This window comes from Mercenaria mercenaria, chromosome 4, assembly GCF_021730395.1.
Source record: "Mercenaria mercenaria strain notata chromosome 4, MADL_Memer_1, whole genome shotgun sequence".
Taxonomy (NCBI): Eukaryota; Metazoa; Mollusca; class Bivalvia; order Venerida; family Veneridae; genus Mercenaria; species Mercenaria mercenaria.
In genome coordinates, this window is record NC_069364.1 from 9,487,393 (window position 1) to 9,505,452 (window position 18,060).

Consider the following 18,060-nt stretch of genomic DNA (forward strand, 5'->3'; position numbering starts at 1 on the left):
CAGGACATTCAAGGTTAGCCTGGGTGCAGGACTTTACCTTAAATAATTGTTAGAAATAATCAATCCTTGTGTCTCATTTGGAAAGGATTAAGTTCTTGTAGCTTTAAGATTATTATTAGACTGAAATGAGATCCTAAAGACAAACATAAGTTGTAAGCTTTCCTTCCTTTTGGGAGGAATTCATATAATAGGTATCTCAGAAACACTGACAACTGTATAAACAAAAATTAATGTAATAAAAATGTCAAATGTTAAATGTTATTTTTATACTTAAATATGATCATATTTGACAGGTTGTATTGTTGTTTTTTTGTGTGTTTTTTTCACACTGGCATAATTCAACATCTCTTTCATACACCAATTCATTTCGTCAACTGCTGAATGTAATTAGCCTTTGCCTGACCAGCTTCAGCCTATCCATGTACCCCTGTAATTAAGTCAGTGGTTCAAATTTATTTATATAAGAACCACCTAAAATATATACAAGTATTAGATAAACTCTTGTTACAGAAGCATCATTATCTATCCTTCACATATACCTGAACAAAAAATACCTGCGACCAGGTAAAAGTTTAATTAAGACACTGAGGGGAATAAAGATCGTTTTTAGTCTATGATTTCTTTCTGGTCCTGTGACATTACAGGTTTGAAATTCATTTAAAATTGGAAAGTTTAATGTTCTTACCTGATATCCTTCTTAAAAGTAACTCCCTGGGGCCGAAATGCGACTATAGGCGTTATATTTTCTACCCCCGTAGCGTCGATATCCGACTATACGCGCGTTATCAGGACTCCCCAGGACGGCGATTGACGAGTATAGTCGCGGCACTGAGATCATGCTGATTGTGACATGTACTTGTTAATTTTTGATAAACTTGGCAAAAGCAAAATTATTTTGCATACTGGGTATTATTTTTTATAATTAGTGCTAATTAGTTCCCTTGTTGAAATAAGTGTTTGCCATTATGTGGCCATGTAAAGACGAAATCCACTGTGTGTCGTTCATTCTGTATTTCAAAGGAGTAAAATAATGTCATCTGCCACAAATATTTCTTAAAATAAAGAAAATATTCATTATCATGCAGCTTCTGACATATCAGTTCCGTCCGATGATGATTCAGACGATGAAATTCCATTATCAGTTAAATGAATGGTCGGAAAATGTTAAGTTTTAGAAGGCTGAAATATTCGTACACTTACATCGAATACGATACAAACTGAAAAACATGAACACAACAAAACATATTTTATAAAATACAAAAACAACGTGATTACATAAACATATGATTGTAAATTTAATAATCTTTCAAAGGTAAATGTATATATTACAACTTAACTGTCTCATCGCGTGTCACAAAACGTTTGTGTACATGTATACATCAAAATTAAACAAAGGCATGATCGATATTCACACAAAAACGGGTGTCAATTTTAAGTATGCTTTTGTACAAAGTCTTTGTTAATAGTGTATTTCTATTTAATGGGGTTCAATGTCTTTACATGTGAAAAAGTAAGCGAACCAGAAACGTTCAAATATTTTCAACGCAGTAGGTTTGTTAAAATTGTAAATACTTCGAAGTGAAAATATTTTTCTATTTGGATATAGGTTACGGATGAAATAGGATATAAAAATATTTTTTGAAACTTCGAAGGTTTTGTAAGTTTATTTTAATTTATTTTAATCACCAATGATTCCCTGCATGATTTCAATTGACTGCATGTGCGTGAGATCGTGATAAGATCAGAAAATGTTCTTCGACGTTAGGTGGTAATTCTTATCTCGCCGCAGCAGATATATTACGATATCGGCCTCAGGGAGTTAAGCATTTTTAGAGATTCCAGTTAAAATATTTTGCTCCATTCCATGTGCCAGCAACAACATGAACAAAGCACTTCCTGTTTACATTCAAATTTTTGGTATTCATGAGCAATTTTCTTGAGTACAATATAGTTACTGAAGGGAATATCTAGAATGTTATTGATAAAATATATACATTACAAGAGTGAATTTGGCCATTCTTTAGCTAACAGAATTTGCAATAATCACACAAAAACAAACAGAAAAAAGGGCAATATTTTTGGAACATGTATAACAGCTTCAGAAGCATTCATTTTCATTGGTTTCTATCCTGATGCAGGATTTTTCAGGATATCCTGGGATTTCCTGCATGAAGAAAATTATGATTTACATTTGTTACAGCTTATATATTGAATCTTGTTTGAAGCAGTCCTGGCTTGTCCTGCCTGTTCCTCAATCAATTTATATAAGTCCTGGATTGTCTTGCCTTATCCTGTTTTCATTTATTCAGGTCCTGGCTTTTCCTGTCTTAAGCTGAGCTCTTAAAAATCATGTAGGATATCCCAGGATATCTCAGGATTTACCTGGGATATCCTGGCCTCCAGGATTTATTTCTGTGTAACCTTTTTATTTTCTCTTTCGAGCTCAAAATGACGTAGCGCGATCACATGATTAGGCACACTGTGCATGGAATTATTATCTTAATAATCTCTAGATCTAGTTCGAAACTTTGTCATGTGGGGTCAAAAACTAGGTCACCCTGTCAAATCAAAGGAAAAACCAGTTAACGCCATATATCACATTCATAGCCTTATCTTCAGTAATGTTTATCTTAATGATTCTAAGGCTAAGTGTACCATTGAAAGATAAACGGAGAAACATAGTAAAAACAACTAACAACAGTCAAGCAGAAAGAAATGTTACAATAGATTAAAGACAAAAACTTCATTCTCCTCTGAAAGCTGTCACAGCACCAGTCAAACATATTAAAGACCTTAAACTCCTTGTTCTAGTGCCTAGAGGACGACAATGAATCAACTCATTTCAGTTATTCTTATTATAACAACGGAAGAGAAATTACAGCTGGGAACGTACTTAAATATGCTAAAACATGATTTAAATTAAAAAAACCTATAAAAATGAAAAATGGTTGCAGCATGTGCAGTGTTGGAGAATACTCCCCCGCCCCCGCCCCATCCCAATGCGAACCCGACTTCGATATTGTGGCCAAAATATAAAAGGGAGAGCAAAAAACCAGTCAGTTTGTATATTAGATAAGTTGGTCTGTTCTAAGATTTAAAAGTCGCATGTGGTAAGCATTTAATCAAAAGAATAAATATTGTCAGTTGATATTTTGTATATAATAAGGGAAAAGGAAAATGAAGAAAACCTTCATGCTTTAATACCAATAATCATAATTAAGGTGCATTTAGTACGGAAGAACATGGCGTTATTATTTCGCAGTTGATTTAGTAAAATAATTATGGTTTTAAATAAAGCTTTTCGTGTGTGCATCCAACAGAACGGAAGTGCAAATCAACAGTATTTTTACTAAACATTAAGTTTCTGTTGCTGTCTGATGTCAAAGTGATTTCATGGGCTTTCCCCAGTCAAAATCCCAGGAAAATGCTGTTTACTTAAGTTAAAAGTCCATAACGAACATTAAAGAAACAATTTCCACCGTAATGCGTTGCAACTGTACCCACCGCACACTGCGTTGGAATCAATTTGGTTGATTTTTTCATATGCCTGCAATGAAAATTCACCTATTACAAAGAAATAGTTTTTGCTTGACAAGGCCGTACTTACGATTTGCTGCAAACATGCACAGGGGTCGTTTTGTACAAGATTTTACCATTTTGATGTGAATTCTACAAAAACGGCAGTCCCTCGTCAAACTGTACAGAAGTGTTTACATTTATGACAAAAAATTGCACTGAACAAGTGTTTCTGATTGAAAGAGCACACATGCGGGCTCCTGTCTCACTGGTTGTTTTCAGTCAAACGTGAAAAGGTCATTAGAAAACGTACCGATGACAGCATAAATGTAGTCAGTCGGCCATATTTCTCCACCGCTTCTGCCACGAATCCTCCACTGCCACGGCGTTGGAACCACCGCTTCTGCGAAAGCTATGGCCAGTGTGATTTTATTGTAGATGATTATCAAGACACATTGAGATACAAAGTAAATACCTATCACTAAAACTGGTTTATCGGCGATAATTAGCACATTGAGCAGACAATCCAATCTGCATTGAATGTTTTTATTAGACAAAAGCAGAAAGTTACATTGACTCATTATGATATTCTTTTATCCTTAGTTTTCCCTATTTGATTTCCAGAGATAAAAAAAAGACTGAAAGATGAGGTGCTCACGCACCGTCTGTGGTAAAGAGGGTGATGGTAAATTCTGTAATGAATGCGGAGACGAGATGATTGATGAGAAGATGGACACTGTTGTTATTTGTCCTGGTAAATTTGATGATGGCTCACCATGTGGAGCAGACTTGGTGCCGGTACAGAAGTTCTGTAAAAACTGTGGGGTCAAAGTTGATCAGTCGCTGTTTACAAGTTTGCAAGACACATGTCCTGAATGTGGTAAAGTTCTTGAGCAAGAAGCGAAGTTTTGTATAGAATGTGGACATAGACTGAAAAAGCCTATTGTAGGAGGTAAGTAGCAGATGTAGAGTTTTAACTTTCTAAATTATTTATTGTCCCTGGAAGGTTAAATCCTTATAACTGGGATTTTAGTACTTTTCAGGAGTCTGAAGGTTGGGTTTGCATAATTTTGAAAAAAATTAAGACATACCTCAAGTGATACTCGGGTTTAAAAGTATAAAAGTTTGTGCTCTTTTGTTGCAAAATCTGATTTTATTATAAATTAATTATAAATCCAATAACAATATTCCAATAGTAATTAGTCGAAAGCTATTTCAACAATAATTAAGTTTTTTGAGGCAAAATATTCTACAACCTAAAATGAAATCTAAATCATGTGCTTCATTGAACTCGCTTTTTTTAAAAATGGTCTTTTTCATTTAAGAAAATTGTTATCGTTCCAAATTTCTTACTTCCAAGACCATGAAGTATTTTGATTAATTTAACCGGCTGGAGTGGGGGGTGTCAGGGTGCTCCACCAAGAATGGTAAAAAATTTTAAAGATGCACTCTCACGGTTGACCAACAGTCCAAAAATCGTATTATAACATACTGCGCACATCAGGAACCATTTATTACAAGACGTTTTAAGGAACTTAGCCTGGTACAGTGCCTTAATGACCACAAAGTCATGTGTGAAGTCATGTGTGAAGTTTCAACCCAATAAACATAGTAGTTTCTGAGAAAAAAGACTTGACATAAACTTAACTTTGACACCACCGCCGCCGTCATCATCGCCGTCGCCGCCGGTAAAACTACGCCTTAGTCCACCGTCATTTCCTAAAGTCAAAGGCTGTCCTTCAACACTCTAAATATGTCTTTCGACCGTAACATTAAAATTAATTTCACTAGGAACGTCAGTGTTAATGGCATAATGGATGGATCGGGGCTGTCAATCAAACTAATTGTTATCTATGATATTGACCAATAAGATAACGCAGATTATTCAGTGCACTTCCCTTGTTGCTAACAAGCAATTGCTTCCCACAAGCTTTCACTTAGAAACCGTAACTGATTAATTATGTCTCCCCCCCCCCCCCCCCCCCCCTCTAGGGGAGACATATTGTTTTTGCCCTGTGCGTCCGTCCGTACGTTCGTACGTCACACTTCATTTCCGAGCAATAACTGGAGAACCATTTGACCTAGAACCTTCAAACTTCATAGGGTTGTAGGGCTGCTGGAGTAGACGACCCCTGTTGTTTTTGGGGTCACTCCGTCAAAGGTCAAGGTCACAGGGGCCTGAACATTGAAAACCATTTCCGATCAATAACTAGAGAACCACTTGACCCAGAATGTTGAAACTTCATAGGATGATTGGTCATGAAGAGTAGATGACTCCTATTGATTTTGGGGTCACTCCGTCAAAGGTCAAGGTCACAGGGGCCTGAACATTGAAAACCATTTCCGATCAATAACTAGAGAACCACTTGACCCAGAATGTTGAAACTTCATAAGATGATTGGTCATGAAGAGTAGATGAACTTTATTGATTTTGGGGTCACTCCGTCAAAGGTCAAGGTCACAGGGGCCTGAACATTGAAAACCATTTCCGATCAATAACTAGAGAACCACTTGACCCAGAATGTTGAAACTTCATAGGATGATTGTACATGCAAAGTAGATGACCTCTATGAATTTTGGGTCACTCCGTCAAAGGTCAAGGTCCTGAACATTGAAAACCATTTTCGATCAGTAACTTGAGTACCACTTGACCCAGAATGTTGAAACTTCATAAGATGATTGTACATGCACAGTAGATGACCCCTATCGATTTTGGGGTCACTCTATTAAAGGTCAAGGTCACAGGGGCCTGAACATTGAGAACCATTTCCGGTCAGTAACTTGAGAACGACTTGACCCAGAGTGTTGAAACTTAATAGGATGGTTGGTCATGCAGAGTAGATGACCCCTGTTGATTTTGGGTTCCCTCTATTGAAGGTCAAGGTCACAGGGGCCTGAACATGGAAAACCATTTCCGATCAATAACTTGAGAACGACTTGACCCAGAATGTTGAAACTTCATACGATGATTGGTCATGCAGAGTAGATGACCTCTATTGATTTTTGGGTCACTCCATTAAAGGTCAAGGTCACAGGGGCCTGAACATGGAAAACCATTTCCGATCAATAACTTGAGAACCACTTGACCCAGAATGTTGAAAATTCATAGGATGATTGGTCATGCAGAGTAGATGACCCCTATTGATTTTGGGGTCACTCTGTTTAAAGGTCAAGGTCACAGGGGCCTGATCATGGAAAACCATTTCCGATCAATAACTTGAGAACCAATTGATTCAGAATGTTGAAACTTCATAGGATGATTGGATATGCATAGTAGATGACCCCTATTGATTTTTGGATCACTCTATTGAAGGTCAAGATCACAGGGGCCTGAACATGGAAAAACATTTCCGGTCAGTAACTTGAGAACTACTTGACCCAGAATTTTGAAACTTCATAGGATGATTGGACATGCAGAGTAGATGATCCCTACTGATTTTGGGATCACCCGATCAAAAGTCAAGGTCACAGGGGCTTGAACATGGAAAACAGTTTCCAATTCATAACTTGAGAACCACTTAGGCCAGAATGTTGAAACTTTGTGGAATGATTGGACATGCCAAATAGATGATTCCTATTGCATCCAGCCACCAGTGTTGCTTAGACTTTTGCTCCTGTCCCCTATTGACTTCCTGCCTATGACTACGCATTGGGGGAGACATGCGCTTTTCTACAAAAGCATCTTCTAGTTATTAAAGCTTTATTAATAGACTTTAAAAGATGATGACTTGAAATTAAAAATGTGTTTATAATCATCATCTGCATGTGTGGTTACATACCCCATAACCAGGGTTGTTAATAATTACTTGCAAAAGTAATGCATTACATTAGCATTACTTAGAAAAAATCGGCATTAAATTAGCATCAGCATTACTCATTTTTGTCAAAATAATGCATTAAATTAGCATTACGTAGGGTACATTAGCATTAGCATTACTTTTTGTGAATTATTGCATGTTATGATCGAATCACTATTTGTTTGTTGTTTGTTTTTCATTTGATCATTTTAGTTGTTTACTTCATAGCAGCAACACAAGAAAATCATTTGTAATGAATCAAATCTACCAACTAGGGGTTATATATAATTTGTATGAAATACTTTAAATGACCCAACAGCACCATAAGAAACACAGCATTTAAATTCTTCAGTATTTTTGTATCTGTCTATGTCTCCAGTGCTTGATATTGTTAATGTATTATAGTTTATCACTGTTGCATTTTATGAACATCAGCTGCTCAAAGATTTGAGCGTTTAGTCTGCTTTACAGTATTTACCTATGTAATCTATAGTTTAATACATGTATTACTTTCTTATATTATATCTGAATTTTTCTTTTACCATTACCATTACTTTATAAAAACACTTATGTTGAAAGTCAAGTACCTGTTTAATGACTCCCTAACAGCCTAATTTGACATGACATGTAAAAGCTAGCTGCCTTAAGGTCTTTAACATCACTATCAGTGGCTAACTGTTAATGGATAAAAAGATGTCAAAAGATAACAATGACTGTTTGATATTTTGGTTGACAAAACTAATTGTGTAAAAAACAAAGAAAAATATCAAACAAGGAATGCCACGCACCAAAAACGTAGCCTCCTCAAAACGAAACCCCCAGCACGCAGACGCGTGCACCACACACACACACACACACACTCAAAGCCAACACATAAGGACAAAACGAACAACACACACGCACACAAAGCCAACACATAAGGACAAAACGAACAAACAAAGGAACACAGTGGGGCACCGCCTTGGAACGGTCAGTGGCAAAAACACCACTGGGGAGCTTAAACCGGTTTATGGTGCACCTAACCTCACTCTTACCCCCACCATGTTCCAAAGACATGGGACAGTGTAAATAAAAGTAATCCCCTCCAGGTGAATCTCTTACACACGTAATGGAAACAAAAAGGCATGGCATGTAAAACACAAAAATGCTCGTGTATAAATATATAAAAAACAAACCTTAAGAACCAAAAACGTATGTACTCAATGCCTTTTCAGAAGACAAAGCAACAAGAGAAACACCCTTAAGTGCCCGACGAAACAGGCCAGAAGACAAATATCAAAACAGTTCAGTCCTGGTAGGATTTAAAAACTGCTTATCATAGAGTCCTCCCCCTCTTCCGTCAGACGCAATCAAAGAGGGAAGCGTAGTGTCCAACTGTAAACGGGTTGAACACTAAACATGCGGTATGTCTCAAAACAGTTGGGTCGTAACCTCTTTTAATAAAACGTTTGATAATCTTTCCAAATACATTTGGAAAATTACCGTGACCCAAGATCTTACGAAGTTTGTAAACCACACCCCCATAAAAAACGGGTTTAGAAATACCTTCTCGCAGAAGTGTCTTTAAATTACTATTGAATTTTAAAATTAAATCAGAATTACGATAATAAAATTTAGCAAAATATTTACGCAATTTATATTAACGGTAGCCTTGCTGAAGAAGTTTACCTGTAATATATTGATTACGTTCATTGAAATGCTTGACATGACTACATGCTCTGGCAAACCGAGTTAATTGAGAAATATATACCCCGTAAGATGTAGCCTGAGGTACATCCCCATCCAAATGGGGAAAATTTACAATACTAAAATTAAAATCATCCCTCTTGTCATAAATTTTGGTATGTATAAAATTGAAGACTTTAATTGTTAATATGAATTTGCGCTTTGTAGCTGTCCAAGATTTTAAATGTATAGTTCAATGCATTAATTTGCATTAGGTACTCTTCGAATGTTTTTGAAAATTTAATTGGTTACAAACAAATAGTGCTAGTGTTTTAAGTAAAATTGTATGTTCAAAAATGTTTCATAACTAGATAGCCCATATGTGATCTAACTTTTATCAGTATTTAGGTAGAATATTGTGCATCCTGAACATTTAGATTGTGTTTTATGTCCTTCAAATTGGGGTTTGTGGTATATCTCTGGATCGGATCGGATTCACACCAAGTTAACTTGAACCTGGGATTTCCAGTGATACAGAAAATAATGCCTAAGTAATGCTAAGCATTAGCATTAGCATTACTAACTTTGGCATTAAAGTAACATTATTTTAATGCTAAAATTGTGGCATTAATCATTACTGGGCATTAATTGAAAAATATGCATTATTACTGCATTAGCATTAGCATCAGAATTACTACAATCCTGCCTATAACTCTAATTGTATTTTTGACAGAATTATGCCCTTTTTGTACTTAAACTTTTTTTTTGCAATCTTGGCTTTCTGGATGTTGGATATTACTTTAATGTAATATAAGATAACGACTTGAAACTTAAAACTAAAAATCTTTATCATTATCATCTGCATGTGTGTCAACAATCCCCATAACTCTGATTTGAATTTTTGACCAAATTATGCCTCTTTTATACTTATTTTTTTAACAAACTTTGTTTCCTGGACATAACTTTGGTACTATATAATATAATGACTTAAAACTGAATATATATCTTTACCGTCATCATCTGCATTTGTTGTAACAATCCTAATAACTCTAATTGTGTATTTGATGGAATGATGCCCGTTGGTGTATCTTCTTTTCATAGTAAAGGTCTTTTATTCAGACATATATTCAATTTACTGTCAAATCCACGAATAGTGGAGCACGCTGTCTTACGGACAGCTCTTGTTACATGAAACATGGCCATCTTGAAAAAAGACACCATATTGGATTTTGAAACCAGTCTTTTGTGTTTCAAAAATAGGTTTTGCAGACTCAAAACATCTTAAGATATACTTTTCCTCAAAATTGACAAAAAAACACTCTGTATAGGTCTTTTCAAGTCAAAAATCAACATCCTGTGGTGGCCATCTTGAAAAATGGCCGCCATTTTGAATTTCTTAAGTGACTAATTAGCGTTTTGGAAAAAGTAGGCTCAGACAAGTACACATGGCAAATTTCACGCTTGCATCACCAAATGCAGTATTGGTTCAGGAATCTGCCCAGCTATTTCTTAGAGGCACTACAACATAATTTGAAAGAGAGTTCTTATCTAGTTGTGTCAAACAACTATGATCATGGAATTTTTTTTCGGAGGAAGGGGAAAAAGCATTATTTTATGAGGGGAATGGGGCCCATATTAGGCATCAAAAATGGCTAAACGAATGCCATGGAACATCACACAAAATGCATGTCCATACTTGTTAATAACAGTGCTCAGTCAGAAGTATGTCCCATAGGGTCAATATATGCCACGCCTGCCCAGGGGGTCCCTTGTTTTACATGGACTTGTATAGAACATTTTTTTTTAAATATCTTCTTGTCCAGAACCATAAGGCCCAAACGTTTGGCATTTTGTATTGTCTAGTGGTCAACTATCAAGTTTGTTCAAATCATGACCCTGGGGTCATAATTAAAGGTTGAATTCTTCATGTGCGGAAGCCATCCAGCTAGATTATGGAAGGTAAGTGGTTCTACCCAGGTGTCCACCCGTGATGTAAGAATGCAAAGAGGGGCACCTTGGGGTTTCCTCCACCATCAAAGCTGTAAAGTTGCCATATGACCGAAAATTTTGTCAGTTATGCAGCAACATTAAACCCAACAAAACAACCAGAGCTGCGAATAGAAAAACCTTTAAATGGCTTCTTTTCCTGAACTTTTACCAAACTTTATCTGTAGCATCCTTGTACATTCCTCTTTCAAATTCATTCAATGATATGCTTGACTGATTTTAGGGGCCGCCAAAGTTAAAAATAGGAAAACGTTTTATAAATAAACACAGTTATTACAATTCTTGATTTATTGTGTTATACATATATTTAAGGTCAAATAGTCAGTTTCAGGTGGGGGACTTATAAGGGCCACTTCGGCCCTCTTTTGTAAATTTCTTACATTGACATATCTCATATCATATTATTGATTCTTAGAATCACAGCTACTCAACCAACACAACTTACACAGCCCCCCTCCATCAATCATCCCTATACATCGATCTATTGTTTTTTAGTATCCTCCATTACTTCTGCACCAATGACACCCCCCCCCCCCCCCCCCCCCCCCCCCCACACACACACCAACACAACCTCCTCCCCTCTAACGTTTATGTACATTTCTTATTTTAACATGGCAGGGGTAGAGCCAAGAATTTGACACAGACTTTGTATCCAGTTCTGGGGACATGCCTCACTGGAAATATCCCCCAAATTGTTCTAGCTGACATAATATTATATTTGACAAACAGGGGCCTAAATGTTTGACACATTGTCATCTTCTAAATTTGTAAATTAAAATAAAGCAAGTTAAAATGATAGCTTTTAAAGCATACTGTTGTCCCATCCAAAAGTGATAGCTTTTTATTGTGACTGTCATTCCATAGGCTGAAAATTTTATCTATTAAATGATTGCTGTCTCAACCTTAGGCTAAGAATATTGTTAGTATATGTTAGTATCTCTCACACTTCCCCCAACTTCTGAACCTCAACCATTCCTTCCCATCATTACACCCTCCTAGAAACAAATTTGTATCTTTAATTTCTTTATGCTCATATTGATTAATTACATACCTCGCTCAACCTACTTCTATATCCCCCACTCTTGCAACAATTTTTTACCTGCTACTTTCCTTTGAATATTTTGATTCCCAGTGTTTCTTCAGAAATTCTTCGTACACCTCTACCTCATATTACATCCCAAACGATGCTCACTCAAAAACAAACAAATCTTAATATTTTTATACGCCTGAAGGGACGTATTATGTTATGACGCCGGTGTCTGTCCGTCCGTCCATCAGCAATTTCTTGTACGTTCTGTAACTCTTGAACCCTTTGAGGATTTTAAAGACACTCGACACAAATGTTCACCACATCGAGATGATGTGTAGAATGCATGTTTTGGATGGCTCACTTAAAGGTCAAGGTCACATTAAGGGGTCAAATCTCATATGATTTTGTTTCTTGTCTGCTCTGTAACTCTTGAACTGCTTGAAGGATTTTAAAGAAACTTGGCACAAATTTTCACCATATCATGACACTCTTAGTGGTCAAAGGTCATACCTTCAGGTGTATACTGCTTGGCATTGCAGTGCGCTTGTTTTATTTGCATTCACAGTTTTCAGTCATTTTCACTTCCTAACTGGAAAATACTTTCGAATAGTTAAGCATGCTGTCCTTTTGGCAGCTCTGATGTACAAACTGTATTTTTTTTCAGGTCAGCATTCATCTATTGTGAGAGAAGTGGAATATTCTGGAAGGATTGAAAAAACTGACTGTAAATCTAGAATGGAATCACGAGCCGACAGCAAACAAAATGATTCAGTAGAGACAAATCATGCAGTCCTTTTGGCAGGTACGAGAAATGTAATTGAGGATGGTAACATCCAGGATGGAAAGGATATAAATACAGAAAGGAAAGAAAATAAAAGTCTGAAAGATGATAGTAGTGGTCATTTTGAAAAGAGAGATGAAAATATTATAAAATCAGGCTGTAGTGGATCAGAAAACATAGATAAAGCTCATTCAGAAATGTCTGAAAACTACAGTGCTAGTTCAGTGAACACTGAAGCAGTTCAGTCAACAGAAAATAAGTCACATTTGAAACCAGAGGATGATACTGAAATGGCAGTCAACGAGAGTGGTATGTCTGATGAAAATAAGACGGGACAACCTGAAATTTCAAATAATCTGACTGGAAACATTAGCATAATTCATGAAACTTCACAAACTGACTTGTCTGAGCAACTGAAAGAAGTCCATATTGGAAAAAGTATGCACAGGAATCTTAATATTGTTGATAGTACAAAACCTGCCAGCAATGATGAGAATATGAAGGAAGACATAGGAACAAATAACGATGATGCAAAAGGTGGAAAAGAAGATGCTGCCAAAGGTGGAGAAGATGGCACTATGGAGGTACAGAATTATAGAAATCGACAGGTAAAACATAGTAAGACCCAGAAACTGAATGAGAAAAAAAAAAGAAAACAAGAACAAACAGAATTTATAAGTGACAAGGGCAATGGAGATATGAAATTTATCTCGACTACTAGCTATTTTACTCACCCTGTTGTATAATTTTGCATCGGTTACACACCTTCGTTAAAGATTAGCATGGAAGTACATAGCTTTCATTTAAAGGCATATAGCTGCGAAAATTATTTTTTGTATTGTTAGGTCAATTACCAACCTCATTGGGTCAAGTCCCATAACTCTAAAATGTATTTTGGCCAAATTATGCCCCTTTTTGGACCAACGAAATTTTATTTAAAGTTTTGCATGCAAGTTACTATCTCCAAAACTAATGTAGATATTTGAATTGAAACTTCACGTGTGTCTGCAGGTTTATAAAACTAGGTGATATCATCAAGGCCCATAAATCTGATGCATTTCTGCCAAATTATACCCCCTTTAGGACTTAGAAAATCCTGGTTAAAGTTTTTGTGCAAGTTACTATCTTCAAAACTAATGTAGATATTGAATTGAAACTTCACGTGTGTCTTCAGGGTTATAAAACTAGGTGATAACATCAAGACCCGTAACTCAGACATGCGTTATGACCAAATTATGCCCCCTTTGGACTAAGAAGATCCTGGTTAAAGTTCTTCATGCAAGTTACTATCGCCAAAACTAATGCAGGTACTGGATTGAAACTCTACAGATATTTTAACATTTAGGGTAATATTCCTGCTTCTTGAACAACAGTTTGAATAGTCGAGCATTGGCTGTCTTACGGACAGCTCTTGTTTATAATGTGGTTAAATCTTAGCCTGTTCTGCCTTTGCGACCAGTGCACTGCACTGTTCGCTATTCAGTCAGTAAATTTTCAGTGATCACCCCTTCGAATAATAAATGGTATTGCCCAAATGGAATGATGGGCCAGTCTATTTTAGAAATTGATCAAGGTAAAGGTTAATTTTGAGATATTTGTGCATGATTAAAGATAGCCTCAAATTTGAAGTTGATTTTGTGACATTATCTGTTTCAAGTGCAAACCGTTTTGTTATCATACTAAATAATCTTTATAAAGACAGTAAGGTTGTTTCAATAAACACAGCAGTACAGTTATGCGCCATAGAACATTATAACGTCAAATTGCCTCATGACTTCCGATTCTTTACTACTTGGATAAATGAAGCCCAATATAATTTTTATCTAAAAAATTCATTGAACATGTAAGAATGAAAACAGTCGAGACTTTCTTGTGGTTTTTCGTCTAATTTACCTTGGTTCATTGTTCAGATGCTTAGATATTAAAGCACTTGAGCTAATGGCCTTGTGTTTCAATTCCCGAGCATCTGAGCTCTGAACCTTGATAAATTAGACGACAAACCACTCGAAGGCCTTGATTGTTTTTATTTGTTAATAAATATTATATGATAGCTGTTCTAAAAGGATGAGAAAATTAAAAGTTTTTATCATTATTTACAAGACAATATCCATTCCTGAAGAAAGCAAAGAGGAAGTCATCATATATTTTGGCAAGAAAAACTGTTTCCATCAGTTGCATATGAATTGTGTTTGTTGTAACCCACAAAATGTTTTAGGAGGTGGGGGTACGTAGAGTTGCCCATGTCCATCCGTCTATCCATATGGCCAAATTTGTGTCGTGCATATCTCAAAAAGTATTTGAACCAAAGTCATCAAACCTCATAGGATTGTTATTCAGCACTGGAAGTTGTGCACCAGGGGTTTTAATTTGGATCTCACACAGCGAGACCACAGTTATGACCCTTGACTTAGTCAAAAATATGCGTAAAAAGGATCTTAGTTTATGTTGCATGTTTCTCAAAACGTATTGGACCTAGAGTCATGAAACATCATAGGAATATTATTCAGCATGTGAAGTTGTGCACCTTGGATTTTGTTGCAGATTTCTATCAGACCAAAGGTATGTGTCACATTTCAAAATGTCAAAATGTATTTGACTAAGAGTCATAAAACATTACGGGATTGTTTTATAGAAAGTGAAGTTGCACACCTGGTGTTCTGTTTGGGATTTAACTCAGCTAGACTGGAGTTATGGTCCTTGGCTTAGTGAAAAATACACATAAAGTGCTTAAAAGTTTGTGTTGCATATATCTTAAAAATATTTCACATAAAACCGTGTAGGAATAGTATCCAGCATGTGAATTTGTGCACCTGAGTTTTTTTACATTTCATTTGCAAGACCAGACTTAGTCAAAAAATAAAAGTCTGTGCACCATGTATCTCAGAATATACTTGACCTAGAATCATAAAACATTAGAGAATTGTTTTATAGCAATTTGTAAAGTTTTGCGCCTGGTGTTCTGTTTGGGATTTCACTCAACAAGACTGGAGTTATAGTCCTTCACTTAGTGAAAAATACATATAATAAAGTTCTTAAAACTTTGTGTTATAAACACGTTAAAGAATATTTCACCTATTTTCATGAAACTATGTACAGTGACAGGAGTGCGAGGCACCTGTGTCCCATGTACACACATCTGGTTTTATATTGTAATATATGATAACAACATATCAATTTTTAACAAACATAATGCAAGATTTTTTAGATTATTATAAATGAAGTAATTGATATAAGTTTTCATAATCTGCTCTTTTCAGGTCTGGAATATTTTGATTCAAGATAACTATTATAATTACCAAATGAAAAATAAACAAAGTGCTGTGTTGACAGAAAGATCTTTTAGTTTATTAACACTCTGACCATTGCCTGTCGTGAATACTTGATTCTCTGAGTTATCTATTTATTTTGTAGGATGAGTCCAAGAAACAGACAAAGACAGAGGACAGCAAAGTCAAAGCTGCTCAGAGGTTAATACAGTATAAGTTTAATATGCTATAATAATTGTGTAATGAAGAAGGAAAAAACACTCATCCTATATATAGTAAACAGCTTCACCTAACATGACAGATCATGGTGATATTTAGCCAGATGAGCTAATTAGTGTCAGAGTAATACATTTGATTCTTATTAAAATTCATTCAGGTTATACAATTAGAATAAGGCCAATAAGGAAATTAAAAGATGAGGGGTGTTTCAGAATTGTTACAATCACCTTGTATACTATCAAAATGATAGAGTTTATGCAAGTATTACTGAAACTGAAATGGTTCTTTTGCAATTTTGATACTTTGCAGTCATAATTCCAGGACCTTTAAATAACTGCACTGAAAATAGTTTGAAAATGAATTGAAAATGTTGCTAAAATATGGGTGTATTTATTTAAGGTCTGCTTTAAACTGTGTTGAAAAGCTAAATGCATCCATAATTATGTGACATTATTTTTTATGCTTCTCATAATGGTAGAATTGAGTCTACAGTGATCAAGTCTGACATTAATAAAATACAATCATGGAGAAAAAATAATCATTGTTCACTGTCAAGATGACAAAATTGAGTGCAGCATCAGTACATTGCATTCTTAAAAATTACCCCACCTAGTGGTAAGTGCTTGGGGAATCCCACATCTATTGTCTGCTAATGAAAAGAAACATACCAGGTTACAAATTTCAAAGAAACTACTCAAGAAATACCTTGACCTTAAAAAAAGGGTATTTGATAACTTCATAACAGGTGATGAGACATAGATTCCATTTAATGACACTAAACGTAAAGTGAATAATAGGGTATTGACTTGCAAAAATCTCAAGAGACCTAGTATTGCAAAACAATGACCACACGGTATTGTATACTATCTTCTTTAAAAGGAAATGGGTTTAGGTCACTGTTCCTACAATAGTATAAAGCCCATGACAAATTTAAAAGTTGAATCTAAAAATGGTCTCTGTTTGCTTCATCCTATAACAACTTAAATTATTAGGCTTCTGTTAAGAGCAAAATGTCATTGTTGTGCTTTCCAGATTTGGTTCTCTGATTTTTTTTTAAATTTTTAACTTTCGTTCCATGTTGCACTATGGACCCAAGACTTCCCCAGGGGCTGCAATACATCTGTATTTGTTAGGTTTACGATGCAGAAAGTGAGGCATAGCACTTTTGTCATATTCAGAGCAACATATAAGCTTTGTTTTTGTGTAAGTATGCAGTTACACAAATAGGCTTGGACTTCAAAATAAAACAGACCACAGTCTATTGTCTGTAAGTGTTGCCCAGGGACTCATGAATATTCCGTATGTTTCCATAGATTAATTTTTGGTGTCCGAACCTAAATAACGAAACCAATAATATACATTTCTTAATGAACACCATGTCGGATGTGTAGTTATAGCTAAGCAGACAAAGCATTCAGCTACCAATCTTGTGGTTGTGGGTTCGAGACGTATGTCTGTCGTGACCATACCATTTTTTGTCAAGCCCGCTCGTACAAATGGCTGTTTGTTGTATGTGCGTACGTGCGTCCGCCCGGATTTGTTCGTCCGGACCATAACTTTAAGATGCATAGAGCAATCTTGTTTATATTTTGCATGAATGTTAACCTTAGTGAGACAGACAAGCGCAAACCCCAGGTTTCTATCTTAAGGTCACAGTTGGAGGTCAAAGGTCATGTCAGATCTTGACAGCTGGCGGGCTCAACATGTTGACGTGGGCATCTAGTTTTCTATTTCATCTGTAAACTTAAATAGACGGGAAAATTGTCTAACTTATCATGA

The 18,060-nt window shown here is 35.8% G+C and overlaps 1 protein-coding gene across 11 annotated transcripts in view; it reads left to right on the forward strand.

Moving 5' to 3' along the window:
- The window catches only part of LOC123550949 (E3 ubiquitin-protein ligase rnf213-alpha-like), a 163,279-nt gene that overhangs the window by 13,920 nt on the left and 131,299 nt on the right, over positions 1 to 18,060 (forward strand). For 3 of the 11 annotated variants that reach the window (XM_053540372.1, XM_053540370.1, XM_053540374.1), the window contains exons 1-4: positions 968 to 1,657; positions 4,141 to 4,468; positions 12,680 to 13,404; positions 16,208 to 16,263. In XM_053540372.1, the coding sequence (XP_053396347.1) occupies positions 4,162 to 4,468; positions 12,680 to 13,404; positions 16,208 to 16,263 (1,088 nt within the window). In that variant the 5' untranslated portion in view covers positions 968 to 1,657; positions 4,141 to 4,161. Of the gene's footprint in view, positions 1 to 962; positions 1,658 to 4,140; positions 4,469 to 12,679; positions 13,405 to 16,207; positions 16,264 to 18,060 lie in introns of those variants that run through there. The other 8 variants (XM_053540375.1, XR_008370485.1, XR_008370484.1 and 5 more) reach the window with 8 other exon arrangements.